At 44.1% G+C, this 22863-nt stretch overlaps 1 protein-coding gene across 2 annotated transcripts in view; it reads left to right on the forward strand.

The window, feature by feature from the left end:
• WWC2 (WW and C2 domain containing 2) overlaps positions 1-22863 on the forward strand; it is a 343981-nt gene that overhangs the window by 317064 nt on the left and 4054 nt on the right. For both annotated transcript variants that reach the window (XM_033943044.1, XM_033943053.1), the window contains 3 exons: positions 2036-2128; positions 8082-8324; positions 9743-9870. In XM_033943044.1, the coding sequence (XP_033798935.1) occupies positions 2036-2128; positions 8082-8324; positions 9743-9870 (464 nt within the window). The remainder of the gene's footprint in view (positions 1-2035; positions 2129-8081; positions 8325-9742; positions 9871-22863) is intronic.

Raw genomic sequence — 22863 nt, forward strand, 5'->3', positions numbered from 1 at the left:
CGAGGGCTCCGTCGGTGACGTCACCCATGCGTTAAGAATATCTGCCTGCTGTCCCTGGATAACACCTGTTACGGTAAGTAACTGTGCTATAATGCACCAGATTGGTTATACTTGGAATGGCGCCTTATGGTTCCTCTGAATTTAGTTCATGTTCCAAGTATTAACATGCCTAGAAGATATAGGGAAAATAAGATATTAATGGATACTTGGAAAACGTTGAGGTTTATTAGTAAATTAACACCTATCCCAATTAATAAGTCAACTAATCAATCTTTATGGATAAACTCCAAGATTAAAATTGGCGGAGCTCAAATTCTTTGGAAGTACTGGATTATTGCAGGCATTCGAACTCTAAATGATGTTATTTCGGATGGTAAACTGCTTGAATTTTCACAATTGCAACATAGATTTGGTTTTAGTAAAACACAAAGTTTTAAATGGTTGCAATTGAAGCAGGCCATTCAGGTTGGGTTCCCTGAATGGAAAACTTTGAATAATCAGTATAGTTTGGAGTTCCTATGCTTCCAAGCAGACTTCCTAGGACATCAAGCCGCATTGTGGTATAAATTATTATCTGGATATTTGAATAAAAAACCAAAAAGTGGTCTAAGAGACATTTGGAGCATTGAGATTAAGCACCAAATTACTGCATCTCAATGGCCACGAATTTGGTCTTGGAGAATGAGATGTACAGTGTCAGCATCTATGAGACAAACATGGTTATTTTTGTTACATAGAGTGTTTTGGACCCCTGTACGTTTGCAAAAATTAGATAGTTCTAAGTCCAATAGATGCTGGCATTGTAATCTGGAACCTGGGACATTAGATCATTTACTTTATTATTGTCCCCATATTAAAATATTTTGGAATGCTATTTGGCCTCAAATTAATGCATTGTTGGAAAATCATTTAGCACTCTCATATGATACCGTATTATTTGGAATGATGATGAGGAAAAAAAGTCAAATTTCACCAGAGAATAATAAGCTTTTATTAGTCATAACAGGGGTTGCCATTCAGCATATAACCAACAATTGGAAGAATCATAGTAACCTTAGTTATACATTTTGGTGGAATACAATTTGCCATATATTCAAAATGGAAAGAGCAATAGCAATACAAAGAGGGACATATACTAAATTTATAAAAATATGGGGGCCATTGACAAAATATTGTAGTGAATAATCATCAATTTTTCTCTTCTTCTTTTCTTTTTCTTCTTTATGACACATCAGGAGGGGTGGGTAATGGAAATAATATTACATAATATGTTATAATATGTTATATAATGTGTATATGGTGATTGGAAAGCAGTTGAAGGGTGGGTGGTGGGGGAGGGGGTAAAAATATTATTAGAATTTTATATAGTAGATATAAAAGTGATATTGTGTAATAATTTGTTGTAATTTAATATTTTGTGCACTTGATGTAAAATATGAAAATGAATAAAGAATATTAAAAAAAATTTAATAAGGGCAAATGCCCAATTTTATACTCAAAATTTCACTAAATTCCGTAATTTAGGAGAATATAAAGTAGGTTGCAACAGGGTGTATTTGGGACAGGGGAAAAAACGTTAGGAGATTAGCACTGATTTTCAACACATTAAGGGCTCCTTTTACGAAGATGTGCTAGCGGTTTTAGTGTGCGCTACATTGCCGCGCGTGCTAGATGCTAATGCCTCCATAGAGCTGGTGTTAGTATTTTCTGCATAGCGCGGGGGGCACGCTTGCGCTAAAAACGCTACCACAGCTTAGTAAAAGGAGCCCTAAATCTACGCTCATAAATCTAGGCAGATTAAGATAATTTTTCAGTTGTAAGCTTATGTTCTTAAGTTTGACTGAAAATAGTACACACACATTTAGGAGCCTAATTTAGGAGCTCAACTTTTTTTTGAATATCAGACCCTATGACTTTTACTGCTGTTAAGATAATTGTGCAACATGTTTAAACTGATGGGATATGTTGTCTCTAGTTTTGGTTCTCATGTGCATATGAAGAGATTTGCTTGTATTGATTGCCTCTGTTTTCACAGTTGAATCGGAGTGACAGCGACAGCTCAACACTGGCCAAAAAGTGTCCTTTTGTGAGAAATGCCACAGAACGACGCAGCTTGAGAGTCAAAAGGGTACGTGAAATGTCCTTCAGTGTCTATATTCGTATACGAGGTGTGATTTAAAAATATGGTGAATATTTAAATTTAAAAATTGTATTACAGTAAAAGACACATTAATCCCCTTCAAAATACTCTCCTTCGCTTCCAACACACTTATCCCATCGTTCTTGCCACTTTCTCAAGCAGTTCTGGAAGTCTTTTGTGAATGTCTTTAGTTGCGCTGTGGTGGCTGCCTCGATGTCCTGAATTGATTCGTTATTTTGACTTTGGGGAAGAGCCAGAAGTTGCACAGTACCAGATCCGGTGAATAAGGTGGATAAGGACACACTGCAATGTTTTTATTTGATAGAAATTGCCGTACCAGAAGCGATGTGATGATGGAGGATGAAACCGTTTGTCCATTTCTCAGGTTGATTTCATGTTCAAATCTGCTGTTAAAATGTTTTGAAGATGTTCAGAGCTTCAGAAATTTCCCTAATAGTCAATCCACCTGTTTGATTTAATCATTTTGCTTCCTCTTTCAACATTCTCTTGGGTTTTTGATGTTGAAGGACATCCTTATCTCGCCTCGTCTTTAACCGATTCACAACCATTATGAAATCACTTGAACAACTTGTAAACCATCTTTATGGTCACTGCAGTATCACCATAAACTAATTTTAACATTTCATGTGCTTCTTTAGCACTTTTTTGCAGTTTGAAACAAAATAACATGTAAATGTGGTGTTCGTGATTTATGATTTATGGCACACTTTAAAACACACACATTCTCTCAACCATAGCTCACAACCGATGGCTGCACCAACCAAACTGAAACTTGTCACACATTGTTACTAAGGGTGGACGCACTGCTTCCCATTTTGAAGATCCCTGCTTTTCCATTAGATGGTGCGCAGCAGCAACATTCACCGTATTTTTTGATCACACCTCATATGTTATGGTTCTTCTCATCATCTCTGTGCATTAGGATCCTGTATATGGTGCGAATGCTTAGTTTAAAGTTTTGGTATGTCCACTGAATACAAAGAGGGGCATAATCAAAAGATACGTCTAAGTCCATTTTGGGCCTAAGTCGCTAGTTGCCCAAAGTCGGACATGGAAAAAATCCATTTTCGAAAAATGCATCCAAAATATATATATATATATTTTTTCTAAAATCGTCTAACTGTACGTCCAGCCGTCAGATCGTCCAGACCGCTAAGTCCTCTATCTTTTTACCCCATTTTTGTCTAAAACTTCATCCAAGTCAAAAATGCCTAGAAAAAGACCTTTTGGACGTGGGCGAGGTCAGCAAAGTGATGGACTGGACACCTAAACATTGCACCAGAGTAGTGGGGTACCTTACAGGGTACTGCTGTGAACTTCACAAAAAGAGTGTCACATACACATCTCACCACAATAACCTTATAGGTCATGGTGAGCCCCCCCAAAACACCCCCCAGAACCTACTAGACCCACCTGTTTACCACCCCAGTAGCCCTTATGGCTGCAGGTGCCACTTATATGGAAGTACATAAGTGTTTTGAGGGGTGCACATGTTTCACCAAGCATGCAGTGGTTGGAGTGGCTTATGGGCCTGGGTCTTCCTCTCCATGGTTCATTAGCCCACCCTCCAGACCACTTAAGCCATCTCTGTGCAGCTCTACTAGGCTTTTCTATGCCAGGCTGCCAGGTGCTGATGTTCTGGAGGCAGATATGTGACATTTTTATTACAAAGTTTAGGGGGGGAAGGGTCAGTGATCACTGGGGGAGTGTGTAGGGGTCTGTACTTTGTCCCTGCAGTGGTTATCTGGTCACTTTGGATACCTTCTTGTGACTTAGACCTGGTTTTAGATGGCCTTAAGTCACAATGTCCAAGTTCCATCTAGGCAGAGTTGTTAAACTTTCGGTTATACATGCAGTACAACTAAGTCTAGGATGGCCCACGGCCTGCCCAAATCCCGCCCTCACCACTCCTCCTAAAACAACCCTTTGAGCTCTGGGCGTACTGCAGCACTGTGAAGGCCTAAGTCGTTTTTAGATTCGTCTAAAACCCGGTTCGATTATCAGCATTTGGACAACTTGTTTCACTGATCATCTAAGTCAGGGGTGTCCAATGTCGGTCCTCGAGGGCCGCAGTCCAGTCGGATTTTCAGGATTTCCCCAATGAATATACATGAGGTCTATTTGCATGCACTGCTTTCATTGTATGCTAATAGATCTCATGCATATTCATTGGGGAAATCCTGAAAACCCGACTGGATTGCAGCCCTCGAGGACCGACATTGGACACCCCTGATCTAAGTACTGATTTAGGCCAGTTTTTAGACATATTTCCATTTCAATTATGAGCCCCAAAGTATTCAGCCTAAATAGTATTAGGGAATTTGAACTGAACAGGTCTAAATTTCAGGTTTCAAGTTTATTATGATTTGATATACTGCCCTTGTGAGAGCTTTCAGAGCAGATAACATACTTACATATGAAGAGTCAGCTTTTTGTAATGTTGATTTTATGTTATGTATGTTTTCTTATGGAAACCGTCTAGATACAGATGATATATAAATTTTAAAAATAAATAAATAATATGTGTGTGTCATGTGCAAATTTGATCACTTCTCTTGTCACTTTTATCTCAAGATCTTGAATGAATATGTTAAACAGTAGTTGCCCGATATTTAGAACTATTTAGCCATCCAGGAACGGCCCCAGGCTGGCTAAATAGTACTTAGGGAAAAGGAAAGAAGGTACCAAGTCTCGAACTACAGTAGGGCAAATAACAAAAAGAGGCACTGGAGATGTCAAATCCAACTAGTGGTCACAATGTCTTTTATTAATGGTTAGTATCATGAAACAATGCTGAAATCCTAAAAATGCTAAAACAAAGTCGCAATTAGGATCCAAGTTTCAGCGACAACTGTTGCCTTCCTCAGAGGACAATAATGAAGTTAGGGCATAATTCAGCATACAAAAATATACAAATGGTAAAACTCTAGTATCATCTTAGGAACACATTTATCTTCCACTGAAAACACTTGGTGAAATAACACAAAATCTTCCATAAAAGACACTCAGAACAGTCATGATATAAACTGCAACAACCCTGTGAAAAGGCAACACTGCAAATATTGCACCAGGCCCTAGAAAAGTCAACACAGCTCCTACTGGGGAAACGTAGCAAATCAAACTGCTAGAGATCTTTACACACAAGCTGAATCTTTCATCTCAGGTACAAATGTAGAATATGTATACAGTATACCCTCATCTAATACAGCACGTTATAAGGATGAATGCCACACCATTTTTCCCATGACCAATGCTCATTTGATTGAAAATGGCCCTGTCCTGTCCTTTTGAGTTCACTGATCCCTATCAAATCAATTTTGACTTTTTCCATTTGATCTTTAACAATTTCCAATTTTCCTTGGTTCATGCTTCATACAGTCCATGTTCCTATATAAAGAATATCATTACAGCTTCTGATCTCCATTTTCAATCCAGCAACATCATCATCAGGGGAGGCACATAGGAGGGGCCAATCCAATATCTGATTGGATCAGATATCTAAGGCCCCTCCCTTAAGAAGGGACTTAAGCACCTTGGCCAATCAGGGCCTTAGGCCTCCTTCCTGGTGCATCCTAGGATGCACCAGGAAGGAGAAGGCCCACCTTTTGAAGAAGTGGGCCTGCCATCAGGAGGGAGTGGGCATCACTCTTGCCAGATTTCTACAACAAGATATGAGGGAGGTTGGGGGTGTTTGCTTGGGCTGAGGGGTTCTGACCTGATTTCCCCAGACCCCAGGGCCTTCTCTAAGGGTGTTTGTGGGATGGTAGGAGGGGTCAGAATGGGGGGGCCTTGGTGTCGGGTGGGGGAGCATGTGGCGGGAGGACCAGGTTTTGGCAGTCAGGAGTGTGGGGATGGTTCAGGTGACCTAGGCAGGAGGGTATGGACATCCCTCTTGCTGACAATCTTTGCAGGGGGGGGGTATTCAGAAGTTTAGGGAACTTTGGGTGGCTGCAATCTTTGCTTAGAGGGGGTAATTCAGGAGTGGAGGGGCCGGGTTTCTGAGACAGGAAGGAGTGGGCATCCCTCCTGTCTCTCTCTTTTTAAGGGGCCATTTCTGAAGTAGGAGGAGGAAGTGGGCATCCCTCCTACCTCTCTTTTTTTTTGGGGGGGGCTGTCATGACTGACTTTGGCAGACCTGTCGGTAACACAGTTTAATCCTTTCAGTAATTTTCGGTTGTTTGTAGTGGTCGCTATATTTAGTGCATGCCTAAGCAATGTTAGGGTGTCGATCAGGGTGCTTATTTTAATACTAACGAGGTTGTTTGCATGGCAGAATCAGAGACTGCAACAACCGCACGGAAAAGCCCACAGTGAGCCATTGTGGACATCGGTCAGTAAATTATATCTGCCGCTAAACTTGTTCAACTGGTTTAGCGACAATCATTAGATGAATGCTGAGTTTAGTGCATCTGGGCCTAGGTCTCTTCAGCTTGGAGAAGAGATGGCTCAGGGGATAGAAATGGGTAGATATGAATCACTTGTTTATTACTTCCAAAAATACTAGGATTAGGGGGCATGCAATGAAGCTGCTAAGTAATCATTTTAAACAAATCAGAGAAAATATTTCATCACTCAGTGTGTAATTAAACTCTGGAATTCATTGTCAGAGAATGTGGTGAAAACAGTTAGCTCAATAGAAGGGTGGGGGGAGGGAGAGGTGATAAAAATATATTTAGAATATGATGTATTAGATATAAAAATGATATTGTGTATTTATCAATTGCAATTTAATATTTTGTACATTTTATGTAAAATTTGAAAATTAAAAATATTATATTAAATTAATAAAAGGGAGGGTGGAGGGTGAGGGGGAAAATCAAACTTAGATATATAATGTATTAGATATAAAAGTGATACTATGTATTTATCAAATGTATTTTAATATTTTGTACACTTTATGTAAAATTTGAAAATAAAAAATAATGGAAAAAAAAAAAAAGAAAACAGTTAGCTCAGCAGGGTTTAAAAAAGGTTCAGATAATTTCAAAATATTAAAGTCCATAAGCCATTATTAAGATGTACTTGGGAAAATCCACTACTTATTTCTAGGATAAGCAGCATAAAATTTGTTGTACTGTTTGAGATCTTGCCAAGTATTTGTGACCTGGGTTTGCCACTGTTGGAAAAGGAAACTGGGTTTGATGGACCTTTGGCCTATTCCAGTATGGTAACCCTTATGTTACGTTCATGTCAGAACTGCTGCATCCAAGAGGAAGGAGTGTTCTAGTGGTTAGAGCTACAACCTCAGCACCCTGAGGTTGTGGGTTCAAATCCTACGCTGCTTCTTGTGACCCTGGGCAAGTCATTCAATCCTCCATTCCCCCAGGTATGTTAGATAAATTGTGAGCTCACCAGGACAGATAAGGAAAATGCTTGGGTACCTGATTGTAAACCGTTTAGATAACCTGATAGGTGGTATATATATAAATAAAGAAGTGTCAGTCGCACCCCAGTTCCACAAAACATGCACAGAAGATGCCCCCTTTCCATATGAACATTATGAAGGCTGTAACCTGGCACTGCAATATTAGCCTTTATATATATTTATGATGCTTCTAAAATAACCACCGTAATGTTTTATGAATTATGGTTGCACTGGTTCATGGCAAATATTATTCACATTATACTCCTCCATAACTTGAAATATGTGTTGTCTTTTCTCTACAATCTTTAAAATTCTGAAGTTTAGAGTTGAAAACATTACCCAAAGTGAGTAAAATCATTATCTCTTTATTTGTTGGTCTTTGATATACTGCAGTAGACCACAGTAGCAATACATTTTACACTAAAACATAAAAATGGTACAATAAATTCACAATTGTTATAGAAGAAAAAGAACAGAAATCTCCTTATTACGAGTACTTCTCTTTGCATTTTTGTAATGATAAAATCCTACTCTAATATTTCCTTTATAATTCAGCCTGTCTGCCAGTCCATCATGCGAAGAACAACCCAAGATCATCCTGTACGTACGTCTCTTGACTTGGAGTTGGATCTCCAAGCATCTCGCACGAGGCAGAGTCGCTTGAATGATGAGCTACAGACACTGAGAGATCTCAGGCAGCGCCTAGAGGAAATGAAAGCCAAGGGAGAGACTGAGCTTCCCCAGTGTCTGTCTGAGGATGAAAGATTGCAAAAACTCTTCAAGCAAGCAGAAAAGCAGGTATCTGTAGAAAACAAAAACTCATGATAAGGGTTTTTGGGGAAAATAGTCATCTTTTCTTCCCTTTACAGTATAGGATATTTTATAATACTCGTTATTCTTTACATTAGGTTTACATAATTCGCATTGCAAACTGATCTGACATACAATACAGTGTATTATATACCGCAATTTCTGCAAGGAATCTTTGCGGTTTACATCAAGTTTTAGATTAAGATTTACATCAAGATTTAGATCAAGTTTTTGAGTTGCATTGTTAGAAGGAGAGTTGGTTTTAGAAGGAAGGGGTGAAAGATGCAAACAGAGATATTTTCTATTTATCTATGGTATGTGGTGGACTCAGCTATGTCCTTATTGGCTATCTCTCAGCCATCACTCAACATCATCTCTTCTCATATTCTAACACATTAACCTGTGTCATGCTGTGTAGACCCTACCCCTTCCACCACCATTTGCCAGTTCTTTTTCTCTTCCGTTAACTTCACCACTTTCATCAGCCCTCCTGCTCCACTCCTCTCCCCATAAGGTCTGTATCTCTTCCATAAACTCTTTCCTTTCTGGCTCTCTTTCATTTGTCACTCCTTCCCTCCACCATTATCCTCTCTTACATTGTCCACCCTGTCAAAGCTGTACACCATCAACAGCTCTTTTTATTCCCTCCATGAGGTCCCTCTTTGCCAGCTCTCTCATCATTCTTTTAACTTTTGTTTGCTCTTTACCCACCTACCCCCACCCCCATCAGCCTTGCATCTGTATGTCTTGGCAGCACTCCTCTGTTCTATACATGTCTGTCTGCTGAGAGGTATATGCCATAAGGGAAGAGATGAGGCACCAAAGATTTAGGAAGAAAGATGACTTCCACCAGCTGACCACCCCAGTCCTTCAGTTTGCCAACAATCTTTGTTGGCTACTCCAGCTTGCCTCCTCTCTGATGTTGGGCTCAGACATCTGCTGAGGGCCTCTTCATATCTGTCAGCTGATGGCTTTAGGTGAGGCAAGTTAAAAAGGAAAGACACACTTGACTCTTCCTTTCCTGACTCAGAGTGTAGTGTTATAGAATAAAATATAGCTGGAAAATTGGCATTTATGCACATATGCGCAAACATACACATGTATATGCCAGCATTCTGTTAATTTACACATGCATTTGGCTCCTATATGTTGGCGCCCACTGTAGAATTGGTATGAGGCAACGATGAGGCCTCTCCACCCCTGTTTCCCTAATACTCTTTCCTATCAATTATTGTAGTTCTTCCCATATCTCTAATTCTTTCTCCCCCTACCATTCTCACCTAACTTTTCTCATTTCTTCCCCATTTGAAATGATACTCAGATAATAAACATGAAACTTGTCAATACTAGGCATTTTTCTAACAAATCACAGTGGAAATATAAGATGGTAGTTGTATTTTTTTTAGGCTGAGCAAAATAAGGAAGAACAAAAACAGGTCCTATGTGCAGAGAAATTGATGAGGAAAGCTTCTAAAGATGTGTGCAGGTTGCGAGAGCAGAGCCAGAAAGTTCCACTGCAAGTACAGTCATTCAGGTAAAGAATGTTCCCACTAGTCTAATTCTTTACAGCTACTACCATCTTTAACCTATTATTTATAGGGCAACTATAACCTTTGTAATATGCATTTTAAATTTATATTTACTGTTTAAATTTTTTTTGTAATAGTACCCAGTGAATTCCATTTTTTGTTGGGTGCTCCTTGTCTCTCCTATTGAAAATTCTTCACTGGTAATTTGGGCTTGATGTTTAAAAAAAGTTATGTAGTTGCCATCAATGTCGATTGCATAACTATTTAAAAAAAATTAACCCCCATTCAGTATGTAATCCCTGAACATTGGGTAAGGTTATCTTTTTGAGTTAATTTAGGATAGGTTTGGGAGATCAGAGCCGGGACCAGCAAGTTGAGAGACTGAAGAGCACTATAATCCACTCACTTGGCACTGTCATGCAGTTCTGAAAGGGAAAAGGTTTACTTAACTTGGATGATATAAAAACATGAGACAACTTCTCACCATTAGTATTTACAGACAATAGTAGAATGAAGATATGATTCACCACTTGCAATCTTTTTAGTAGACAGTTCTTTGAGATCCCTCTGGGTGGAAAGAGGTTCACATTAGCCTCCTTTTGTTAACCTTTACATCAGCTGGGAGCCCTTCTTCCCAGAAGATGAGCTTGTCTGAAAGGCCTTTATTATCCCAGGACAAGCAGGCAGCATATTCTTGACTGATGGGTGACGGCACCGACGGAGCCCCGGTACGGACAATTTTAGAGTGATTGCACTCTAAGAACTTGGAAAGTTCTAGTAGGCCACACCACGCACGCGCGAGTGCCTTCCCGCCCGACAGAGGCGCGCGGTCCTCAGTTTCTTAGTTTCCGCGGAGCTAAGAAGACGCGTTTTCTTCAACGGCTGTTGAAGAATTTTTTCATATCGCCTTCCCGCTCGCGTAAACCCTTAAGGAAATATTATTTCCTTCATTTTCTTTTATTTTCTTTTCTTTTAAAAAAAAAAAAAAAACTTTGGTTTTTTTTTTCACTTCTTTCAATTTCGCCCCGGCGGGGCCTGTTGCCACCATCGAGGCCTCGGCCTTCGATTTGGCAGAAGCCATTTTTACCTTCATGACCCCTCAACCCGGGTTTAAGAAGTGCCAGCGGTGTGCACGACCAATTTCACTCACTGACCAACACAACTGGTGTCTACAGTGTCTTGGTCCTGACCATCGAGCGTCTACCTGCACCCGCTGTGCGGCTTTAAAAAAGAGAACTCTGAAAAATCGGCAGATCCAGCAGCAATTATTGTTTGGTGCCGAGATGTCTGACTCTGCGGCACCGACATCGGCCCCGTCTCAGTCGGCACCCACCTCGTCGACACCGCGCGATACCGCGTCGGCTTCGCATCCCTCAGGTAAGCCGGCTAAGAAGCCTTCCCCGTTGGAGCGTCCTCCGGTCTCAGTAGCAGCGAGCCCAGTCCTGCCGACCTCGAGGCGTCCACGGAAGCGCTCCGCCCCAATAGAGGTGAGCCCCTCGACCTCGGGTTCCTCATCCTCGGGGCGTAGAGCGGCACCGCAGGTACCGCAGAAGAAAAAGGCGGTACCGGTGCCTTCGCTGGACGAGCAGATCGCCGCTGTCCTGCAGGTGCAGCTTAAGGAACAGTTGCAACAACTCCTTCCTGCACTTTTGGCACCGAGCCTTCCAGTCCCGGTCCGGTCTGAGCCACCGGTACCGACAGTGGAGCAGCCCCTTCTGTCGGCATCCACTTTGTCGGTACCGCTACATTCTGCTTCCTCGGTCTCCATGCCAGTCCTCGCACCGGAACCGAGAGCTCAACACCAGGCTGTTCAGACTTCGGCACCGATGCAGCCCTTAATGTCTCCCGGTACCGTGTCTATGAGGTCAGGTAAGTCGGCACGCAAATCCCGACACCTGGAACCCTCCACACCGGAATCTCGAGACCGCAGTTTTCAGGTTCGGGATCCTGATCTGTGGGGTGACTCAGAGGACCCTCTTCTCTCTGAAGGGGAATGTTCATCTGGTGATGAGGATCCTTCTGCTTTAGACCCATCCTCTAGACCAGATGTAACCTCTTTCTCATCTTTTTTAAAAGAGATGTGTGACTCTCTATCTATTCCCTTGGAGGCTGAGTCAAAGAAATCCAAAGCTTTTCTTGATGCACTGGATTTTGACCAACCTCCAAGGGAATATCTCAAATTACCTCTCCATGACATCTTGAGAGAGACGTTTTACAAGAATTTAGAGACACCTTTGACCATACCTGGAGCCCCCCGCAAGTTAGACTCCTTATATAAAGTCATCCCGATTCCTGGGTTTGACAAACCACAGCTCCCACATGAGTCTCTATTAGTGGAATCCACTCTAAAGAAATCCACGGGAGCTAGTGTATACGCCTCAGTCCCTCCTGGCAGAGAAGGTAAAGCCATGGACAAATTTGGCAAGAGGTTGTACCAGAATGCGATGTTGGCCAACAGGTCAGGGAATTACGCTTTCCACTTCTCATTCTATCTCAAGCATCTCATACAAAATCTGACTGCTTTTGAGAAGTACCTCCTTGACCGTAAAAAATCTGCCTTTCGCCAAACTTCTTCATCGCTCTTACAACTTCGAAAGTTCATGGTCAGGTCGATCTATGACACCTTTGAGCTGACCTCTCGGGCCACAGCTATGTCGGTGGCCATGCGCCGACTGGCATGGCTCAGAGTGTCAGAACATGATGTCAATCATCAGGATCGACTGGCTAATGCACCTTGCCTGGGGGATGAGCTGTTTGGAGAATCCATGGACTCCACTACTCAAAAGCTTTCGGCTCATGAAACTAGGTGGGATACTCTCCTCAAAACAAAAAAGAAGACCCCACCTACCAGGCCTTTTCGTCAGCAATCGGCCTACCAGCGTCGATTTGTGGCTCGTCCTTTGCCACCGGCAGCTCAACAATCCAGGCGTCAGAGGCAACAACAAAGGCAAAACACTAGACCTGCACAGCAGCAACAACAGGTGAAGCCTCCTCCTCCACAAAAACCTTCACAACCCTTTTGACTTGGTTCTCCAGGACATAGCCAGTATCCCCCCATCTGCCCATCTTCCGCTGCCTATAGGAGGACGCCTTACTCATTTCATAAGCCGTTGGGAAACCATCACCTCGGACCAGTGGGTCCTCAACATCATCCACCACGGCTACTCTCTCAACTTTCAGACTCTTCCTGCCCAAGGTCTACCAAAAGAGTCTGCTTTGAACACTCCTCAGTCTTCCCTCCTTCTTCAAGAGGTTCAATCCCTCCTCCTTCTGAACGCCATAGAGGAAGTTCCTCTAGATCAAAAGGGGCAAGGATTCTACTCCCGTTATTTTCTAGTTCCCAAAAAGACAGGAGATCTCAGACCCATCCTAGATCTTCGCGATCTAAACAAATGCTTGGTCAAAGAGAAATTCAGAATGCTTTCTCTGGCCACTCTTTACCCTCTTCTCAATCAAGGCGACTGGCTATGTTCCCTCGATCTCAAAGAAGCATACACTCATATACCGGTCAATCTGGCCTCCAGACAGTACCTACGCTTCATGATCAATCGTTGTCATTACCAATACAAGGTGCTGCCCTTCGGTCTTGCCTCCTCTCCAAGAGTGTTCACCAAATGTCTGATTGTGGTGGCTGCCTTTCTACGCTCTCACCACCTTCAGGTCTTTCCTTACCTGGACGACTGGTTAATCAAGGCCAATTCATCTCAGACTGTTCTCCTGGCCACCAACCAAACCATCCTGTTTCTTCAACTTCTGGGGTTCGAGATCAATCTACCCAAATCTCATCTCATCCCCACTCAGAGACTTCAATTCATCGGAGCTGTCTTGGACACAGTCCTCATGAGAGCGTTCCTGCCATCCAACCGTCTTCAAACGCTTCAATCTCTATGTCAGCAGGTGCTTCCACAACATTCCATCTCTGCCAAGCAAATGATGATACTCTTGGGTCACATGGCCTCCACAGTTCATGTCACACCCTTCGCACGTCTTCACCTGCGCACTCCTCAATGGACCCTAGCTACCCAGTGGTCCCAAGCGATGGATCCTTGCTCACGTCACATATCTGTGACATCATCTCTTCGTCAGTCTCTACAATGGTGGTTGATATCCTCAAATCTCTCCAGAGGTCTTCTCTTCCATCTACCTCCTCATCAACTTATCATCACCACCGATGCCTCCCCTTATGCCTGGGGAGCTCATTTGAACGAGTTCCAAACTCAAGGACTTTGGACAGCTCAGGAAATGAAGCATCACATCAATTTCCTGGAACTCAGAGCGATGTTTTATGCCCTCAAGGCCTTCCAACATCTTCTCTTTCCTCAAGTCCTCCTGCTGTGCACAGACAATCAAGTTACGATGTACTACATCAACAAACAGGGTGGGACAGGCTCTTGCCTCTTGTGCCAGGAAGCCCAGAAGATCTGGACTTGGGCCATAAATCACCATCTATTCCTGAAAGCTATCTACATTCAGGGAGAAAAGAATTCCTTAGCGGACAAGCTCAGCAGAATTCTCCAGCCTCACGAGTGGGCACTCGATCCTTTCACTCTACAGTCCATCTTCGCTCAATGGGGCACTCCTCAGATAGACCTTTTTGCAGCTCCTCACAATCACCAGCTGCCCCTTTTTTGCTCCAGACTTTACTCTCCTCACCGTCTGGCAGCGGATGCATTTCTCCTCGACTGGTCCAATCTGTTCCTGTACGCTTTCCCTCCTCTGCCTCTCATGTTGAGAACCTTGTTCAAGCTCAAGAGGGAACGAGCCACCATGATTCTGATTGCTCCGAGGTGGCCCAGGCAACATTGGTTCTCCCTTCTACTTCAACTCAGTTCCAGGGAACCTTTTCTTCTTCCACTGTTTCCTTCTCTGCTTACACAGCATCAGGAGACCCTTCTACATCCCAACCTCCAGTCTCTGCACCTGACAGCTTGGTATCTCTCGGGCTGACTTCTCATGATACTCTTTTGTCTCAGCCCGTTCGTTCCATTCTAGATGCCTCCAGGAAACCAGCCACTCTGCAATGTTACCATCAGAAGTGGACACGATTTTCTTCCTGGTGTCTTCTTCATCATCTTGATCCCACTTCCCTGGCAGTGGAGACATTGTTGGATTATCTGCTTTCTTTGTCTGACTCTGGCCTTAAGTCTACTTCCATCAGAGTCCACCTCAGTGCCATTGCTGCTTTTCATGAGCCGGTTCATGGAAAACTTCTCTCAGCTCATCCCCTGGTGTCCAGGTTCATGCGGGGTCTTTTCAATGTGAAACCACCTCTTAAAGCCCCTCCTGTTATCTGGGATCTCAATGTGGTTCTTTCCGCCTTAATGAAGCCTCCATTTGAACCTTTGGCTACCACTCCTTTCAAGTTTCTCACTTGGAAAGTACTTTTTCTTATTGCTCTTACCTCTGCCAGGAGGGTCAGTGAGCTACATGCACTAGTTGCAGATCCACCTTTTACGGTCTTTCATCATGACAAGGTGGTTCTGCGTACACATCCAAAGTTTCTCCCTAAGGTTGTCTCTGAATTCCATCTCAACCAATCCATTGTTCTGCCTGTCTTCTTTCCGAAACCTCACTCTCATTCTGGGGAACAGGCTCTGCATACTTTGGATTGTAAGAGGGCGCTTACTATCTAGATCGTACGAAACCCCACAGATCAGTTCCCCAACTCTTTCTGTCCTTTGATCCGAATAAATTGGGACGTCCTGTTTCTAAACGTACGTTGTCTAATTGGCTGGCAGCGTGCATTTCATTCTGTTATGCTCAGACCGGACTGACACTGGAAGGTTCTGTCACGGCCCATAGAGTCCGAGCGATGGCAGCATCTGTAGCTTTCCTCCGTTCCACTCCTATTGAGGAAATCTGCAAGGCTGCTACTTGGTCCTCAGTTCATACTTTTACATCTCATTATTGTCTGGATGCATTTTCCAGACGGGATGGACACTTCGGCCAATCTGTTTTGCAAAATTTGTTTTCCTAATGGCCAACCTTCCCTCCATCCCTCTTTTTGTTAGCTTGGAGGTCACCCATCAGTCAAGAATATGCTGCCTGCTTGTCCTGGGATAAAGCACAGTTACTTACCGTAACAGGTGTTATCCAGGGACAGCAGGCAGATATTATTGCGTCCCACCCACCTCCCCGGGTTGGCTTCTTAGCTGGCTTATCCTAACTGGGGACCGTGCGCCTCTGTCGGGCGGGAAGGCACTCGCGCGTGCGCAGTGCGGCCTACTAGAACTTTCCAAGTTCTTAGAGTGCAATCACTCTAAAATTGTCCGTACCGGGGCTCCGTCGGTGCCGTCACCCATCAGTCAAGAATATCTGCCTGCTGTCCCTGGATAACACCTGTTACGGTAAGTAACTGTGCTTAATGTTCGTTCAGTAGGGCTCACTGAGCCTTTGAGCATGAAGTCCTTTTTTATATGGAATCTTTCCAGATGGCACTCTTGCAAATCTCTGCCTTTGGGGGTGTTGTTGGAACCCCCTTCAATTTCTTGGGTTCCTCCAAGCAGATATCGTCCTGCTTCTCTATCTTCTGTGAAGGCAGTGCTATTGGTCTCTTCCCCATTACATCCAGATAGACAGTGGCCAAGGAGCAAGAGCCAAAGACCGGATCACTCCCACTAGACTTTGTAGGTATACCCACACAGTTTCCCTTTGCGGGGACAGGCATTCCTTGTTCTAGAAGATGTGAGAACTTTCTAAGTCAAATAGTTAACGGAACTATTAATGGTGAAGGTCTCTGCTGAACTGTTTCTAGCAGGCAAAATCTAAGTGCCAACTTCAGAGGCTGGTGACGGGACTACAATTAAATGTTTTAATGCTACTACAATTTATCATTTCTATAATGACGAAAGGCATACACAGCCCTGTACATTTAACATGTAATAGATGGTCCCTTCTCAAAAGAGCTTACAATCTACAGTAATTTGGACAGACAGACAGGACACTGGGGTTGGGGAGTTTCTTGCAGATAGGATGGACATAGGTATCTTACAGTGAGTGGGGTTTAGGAGTTGAAAGCAGTCTTAAAAAAGTGGGCTTTTAGCTTTGATTTGAATACTGCTAGAGATGGAACCTGATGTAATGACTCAAGAAGTCTGTTTCATAGAAACATAGAGTATGACGACAGAAAAGGGCCGACGGCCCAACAAGTCTGCCCACTCAAGAACCCTCTCTCCTTCGAAAATCCATTTTTTAAGCATTCTTCTGGAGCGACCCCACCTGTCTGTCCCATCGTCCCTTGAAGTTGAGCGTGGTACTGGCCTCGACTACCTGACGTGGAAGACCATTCCATCGATCAATTACCCTTTCGGTGAAGAAATACTTCCTAGTGTTCCCATGAAATCTTCCCCCCCTCCCCCCCGCTGAGTTTTAGCGGATGCCCTCTTGTCGCCGTGGGACCCGTAAGACAAAAGATATATTCCTCCACATCAATGCGGCCCATGATGTATTTGAATGTTTCTATCATGTCCCCCCTTTCTCTGCGCTCTTCGAGGGAATATAAGCGCAGCCTGCTCAAACATTCTTCCTGAGACCATCCTAGTGGCCATTCACTGAATCGACTCCATTCTCTTCACATCCTTTTGATAATGTGGCCTCCAAAACTGAACACTATTCCAGGTGAGGTCTCACCATTGATCTGTACAACGGCAGTATAACTTCAGGCTTTCGACTGATAAAGCTCCTTCTGATGCAGCCCAGCTTTTGTCTAGCTTTTGCTGTAGCTTTCTCCACCTGATTCGCAGCTTTCATATCTTCCCGGATGATTACTCCCAAGTCCCGTTCTGCTACAGGTGAGGTCTCACCATTGATCTGTTCAACGGCAGTATAACTTCAGGCTTTCGACTGATAAAGCTCCTTCTGATGCAGCCCAGCATTTGTCTAGTTTTGCTGTAGCTTTCTCCACCTGATTCGCAGCTTTCATATCTTCCCAGATGATTACTCCCAAGTCCCATTCTGCTACAGTTCTGGTTAGGTTTTCACCATTCAGGGTGTATGTTTTGCATAGATTTCTGCTACCAAGGTGCATTACCTTACATTTTTTGGCATTAAAATTCAGTTGCCAAGTACTGGACCATTGTTCTAGTAAAAGTAGGTCCTGCTTCTTAGTGCCGGGCATGGTTGCGCTATCAGGTTCTGCTGCGCTACTCACAATGTTTCATAGTTTAGCGTCATCGGCGAATAATGTAATTTTACCTCGAAGTCCCTGATGCAGGTCCCTTACAAAGATATTGAATAGTATCGGGCCCAAGACCGAGCCCTGCGGTACTCCACTGGTCACTTCCAACATTTTTGAGGGAATACCGTTTACCATTACCCTTTGAAGTCTACCGCTAAGCCAGTCTTCTACCCATGCAGTCAGTGTTTCTCCTAGGCCCATCGCTTTCATCTTGTTCACTAACCTACGGTGTGGGACACTATGAAAAACCTTACTGAAGTCTAAATACATGATGTCCAGGGACTCTCCCTTATCCAGTTTCTTTGTTACCCAGTCAAAGAAGTTTATCAGATTGGATTGACAAGACCTTCCCTTCCTAAAGCCATGCTGGTAGGGATCCCTTAGTCCTTCGTCATCCAGAATCATGTCCAATCTGTTTTTAATCAACGTTTCCATAAGCTTACATACTATTGATGTGAGACTCACTGGCCTGTAATTTTCGGCCTCTGATCTGCATCCCTTTTTGTTGAGCGGAATAACGTTGGCAGTTTTCCAGTCCAAGGGAACTTTCCCCTTGGTTAGGGAAAGGTTAAAAAGCTCAGCCAACGGTTCTGCCAGAACATCTCTCAATTCCCGAAGTACTCTGGGGTGTAAATTATCCGGGCCCTGGCTTTGTTCACCTTTATCTTTGATAGTTCGTGGTATACATTTCTCACGGTAAATGCAAAGTCCTGGAATGGGTCCTCCGAGCACCCTTTTGTCTGTGGCTGAGGTCCGGATCCTGGCGCTTTGCAGGTGAAGACTGAGCAGAAGTAGTTATTGAGTAGTTCTGCTTTGTCCACGTCCGAGTCAATGAAGTTGCCGTCAGGTTTCTTTAGGCGCACAATACCGCTTGAGTTCTTCTTTCTGTCGCTAACGTACTTAAAAAAGGATTTATCCCCCTTTTTAACTTGTCTTGCTAAATTTTCTTCCATCCGGAGTTTGGCCTCCCTGACTGCCGTTTTAACATTTCTAGATTTCACCAGATAGGTTTCTTTAGCTTCCGGCCGTAGCGATTGTTTGTAGGTCACGAATGCTTTTTTCTTTTGCTTTACTAGTTCTGAGATCTCCGCTGAGAACCACTTCAGTCTATTTTCTGTGCCGTCTGCTCACAGTTTTTATGTATATGTTGGTTGCTTCTTGCAGGGTTGATTTCAGAGTCAACCATAATACCTCCACACTGTCCGTCGTGCTCTGGTTTTGCAGTGCTTTGTGGACATAATCCCCCTTGCACTGAAAGTTAGTCCCTTTAAAATTTAGGACCTTTGTTGATGTATTTGACCTAGTGATTCTTTTCTTCAGGTGGAACCACACCATGTTGTGGTCGCTGGAAGCCAAAGCTTCTCCTACTGACACCTCTGTGACACTGTCCCCATTGGTGAGCAGCAGGTCCAGGATCGCCTGATCCCTGGTGGGTTCTAGTACCATCTGTTTGAGGCGTGCTCCTCGTATGGAGGCTAGCAGCCTCTTGCTGTCACTGGTTGTAGCTGAAAGTTTGTTCCAGTCCACATCGGGCATATTGAAGTCTCCCAACAGCACTGTGTCTCCTCGCAGTGTGATGGTCTCAATGTCTTCAATTAGTTCTTGGTCTGCATTGTCCTTTTGTCTTGGTGGTCTGTACACAACACCAAGATACAGGCATTTGTTATTGCCTCTGGCAAGGTTCACCCAGAGGGATTCTCCCGTATACTTGATGTCTGTGATTTTAGTAACTTTGATGTCTTCTCTAATGTATAGATCTACTCCTCTCCCTGATTTGCCCTCTCTGTCGTGACAGGAGTAAGTTATATCCTGGTATGACTATATCCCATCCGTGGGACTCCGAGAACCACATTTCTGATATCGCCACCACATCAAGGTCGGAGTTTCTCATTTCTGTTTCCAGTTCCAGAATTTTATTGCCCAAGCTACGGGCATTAGCATACATGGCTGTCCATTCTTTCTGCTTTCATGGAGTGTTTTCTGCCCGAGATAGTTTGTCCCCTTCAATCTTGCCTTTATCGCTCTTAGTATTGCCTCTGCCCCCTTCATCATTCGCGTGATTTCTTACCCCAGGCTCCAGGGTGGAGTCTCTGTCTCTCCCTGTGTCTCCTTCTTTGTTGACGCGATTACTTATCTCAGATTCCAAGGTGGCGTATTTGCCTCTCGCACTGTCTCCCTCTGTACTGCCGCGAGATGTTTTGTCCTCCTTGATCTTGCCATTGTATCCCTTGATATTGCCTATGTCCCCTTCAGTATTCACACGATTACTTACCTCAGGCTCCAAGATGGAGTTACTTACCCTACTAGTGTGAGAGTGGGTCCCTTCCCCGGCTCACCTAGTTTAAAGCCTTATGGAGCAGGTGAGCCAGGCGTCGTCCCAGGATGTTCTTCCCTCTTCTGGTTAGGTGTAGCCCATCTGGTCCCTGCAGTCCCTGAAGTGTCTCTCCGTGGTCCAGGAAGCCAAAGTTCATCTCTTTGCACCATCCCCGTAGCCATTCATTTGTCCTCTGGATTCTTTCTTCTCTAGCTCTTCCCTTGTTTCTCACTGGTAGGATGGAGGAGAAAACCACCTGCACTTCCATCTGCATCAGCTTCTCACCTAAGGCTCTAAAGTCTTCCGGTATCTTCTCCGGTGAGTTCCTGGCTGTGTCATTTGTTCCAATGTGGATGAGGAGCATCGGGTAGTGGTCTTGGGACTTGATTATTTTTCCTATACAGGTAGCCACATCCCGGATCCTAGCTCCTGGTAGACAGCAAACCTCTCTTGATTGTAGATCTGGTCTGCATACCGGTCCCTTTGTTCCCCACAGCAGAGAGTCCCCAATAACAACCGCTCTGCGCTTCTTCGGGGGGTGCTGATTCGTTGCTTCTTGAGTTGGGGTTGTCTGCTGGGTTTCAAGATTACACTCCTGAATATCCTTCTGAGTTCCGCTGGAGGGGTCCTTCTTGTAGGAGTTGAAATCTGTTGCTCAAGGTGTGGGGTTGTTGTGCCTGCATGAAGATAACGAAGATAACAAAGAGGAGGACCACCTTCTGTGCTTGCTTGCAGAGGTGACTAGTTGCCAGTTGTCATCGTCTCGAGTCTCTTCTTGCACCCCAGTCGTCACTTCCAATACTGCAAGTTTGGTCGATTCAGGTGTCTTGAAGATAGACCTGTCTTCGTACACTTGCTCTGAGTTTTTGGACAATTCTTGGAGGACTTCATCGATGAACGCCTCACCCTCCCGGATACTTCTTAGCCGCCACATTTCTTCCCTCAGATTCGTCAGTTCTTGTAGGATGTCTCCGATGGGCTGTTGCTGGGTGTCCTCATCAGTCTGCACAGAGACTGAAGTCTTCAGCTGGGGGTCAGCTTCGGTCTGCGCAGAGACCTCTATCATCCATCTGGGGGTGTCCTCTTTGGTCTACACGGAGACTGTGGTCTTCATCTGGATCTCTTCGGCAGCCAGAGCAGTGATCTTGATTGCAGTCTTGGTGCTTCTAGTCTTCCCTGCCATTCCTAAACTTGTCTTTGTTGTCTGGCTGTGTGTGTTTCTGCTGGGTGCTGTCTGTTGCTGGCTATGTGTCTCTGCTGGCTATTGCTGTGTGCTGCTGGCTTTGTGTCTCTGCTGTGTGCTTACTGTCGCTAGTTGTGTGTTAGTTGGTTTACCTTCTAGTTTGTTTGTTCAGTTGTGTGAACTATGTTCTTACCTTGCTGTCTACTAGGTGTCATTGTGTTGATGACTTGGCTCTTCGCAAAGGTGCTCTCGCTAAGGCCGCTCGCCTTCGCCACGCGCCAAACGGCTGCGCGCCGTTGGCTCTGAGGAAGTTTCAGGCATACAGTGCAACAAGATAGAAGGGAAAGAGACTGCACTTGCCAGTGGAAGAGAAGGGTACAGATAGGAGGGACATACCTGATGAATGGAGTTCACAGGGGGGCGCATAGGGGGAGATAAGTGAGGAGAGAGATTGGGGGGGCTGCATAGTGAATGCACTTATAAGTCGGTAAGAGATGTTTGAAATGGGTTTGGAAATGGATGGGGAGCCAATAAAGACTTGAGGAAAGAAGTAATGTTGAATATAAGTCGTGCAGCAGAATTTTGAATGGATTGAAGGGGAGAGAGATGGTTGAGAGGAGCAAGTTGCAGTAATCTAAGCGAGAGGTGATGAGAGTGTGGATAAAGGTTTTGGTAGTGTGTAAAATTGTAGAGGAAGAAGCGACAGGCTTTAGTGGTTTGTTGTAGCTGAGCGGAGAAGGAGAGAGAGGAGTTAAAGTTGACCCTAGTATTCTTTAACCTGTGTGCCTAACTATATGTGCCCTTTCCTCATCCACACCCTCATAGAAGTTGTGGGGATGGAATTGATGCACGCAACTTCTAGAAGCAACTAAGAGTACTTGTGTGCATGGATGCTAATTAGTGTCAGTTGTCACCAATTTAAGCTAATAATTAGCTGTTAGTGCCAATTAACAGCCAATTATTATATTAGGTTGTGTGTGCAAATTTGCACGCTAGGTATAAATTTGGGTGGGCTAGTTTATAGAATTCGGGGGATGGTGTCTCTTCCAGGAGCTACAAATTTATATAGCATAACTGCTGTATTGGAATACATGCCACTCTAGAGAATGACATGGGGACAAAATTTTCCCCGTCCCCGTGGGAACTCATTTTCCCGTCCCGGCGAGTTCTTTTCTTGTCCCTGCCCCATTCCTGCAAGCTTTGCCTCATCTGCACAAGCCTCAAACACTTTAAAATCATAAGTGTTCGAGTCTTGTGCAGTTAAGGCAGAGCTTACAGGAATGGGGAAGGGATAAGAACAGTGAGAAAACTCACGGGGACGGGAT

Source organism: Geotrypetes seraphini, chromosome 1 (assembly GCF_902459505.1).
Source record: "Geotrypetes seraphini chromosome 1, aGeoSer1.1, whole genome shotgun sequence".
Taxonomy (NCBI): Eukaryota; Metazoa; Chordata; class Amphibia; order Gymnophiona; family Dermophiidae; genus Geotrypetes; species Geotrypetes seraphini.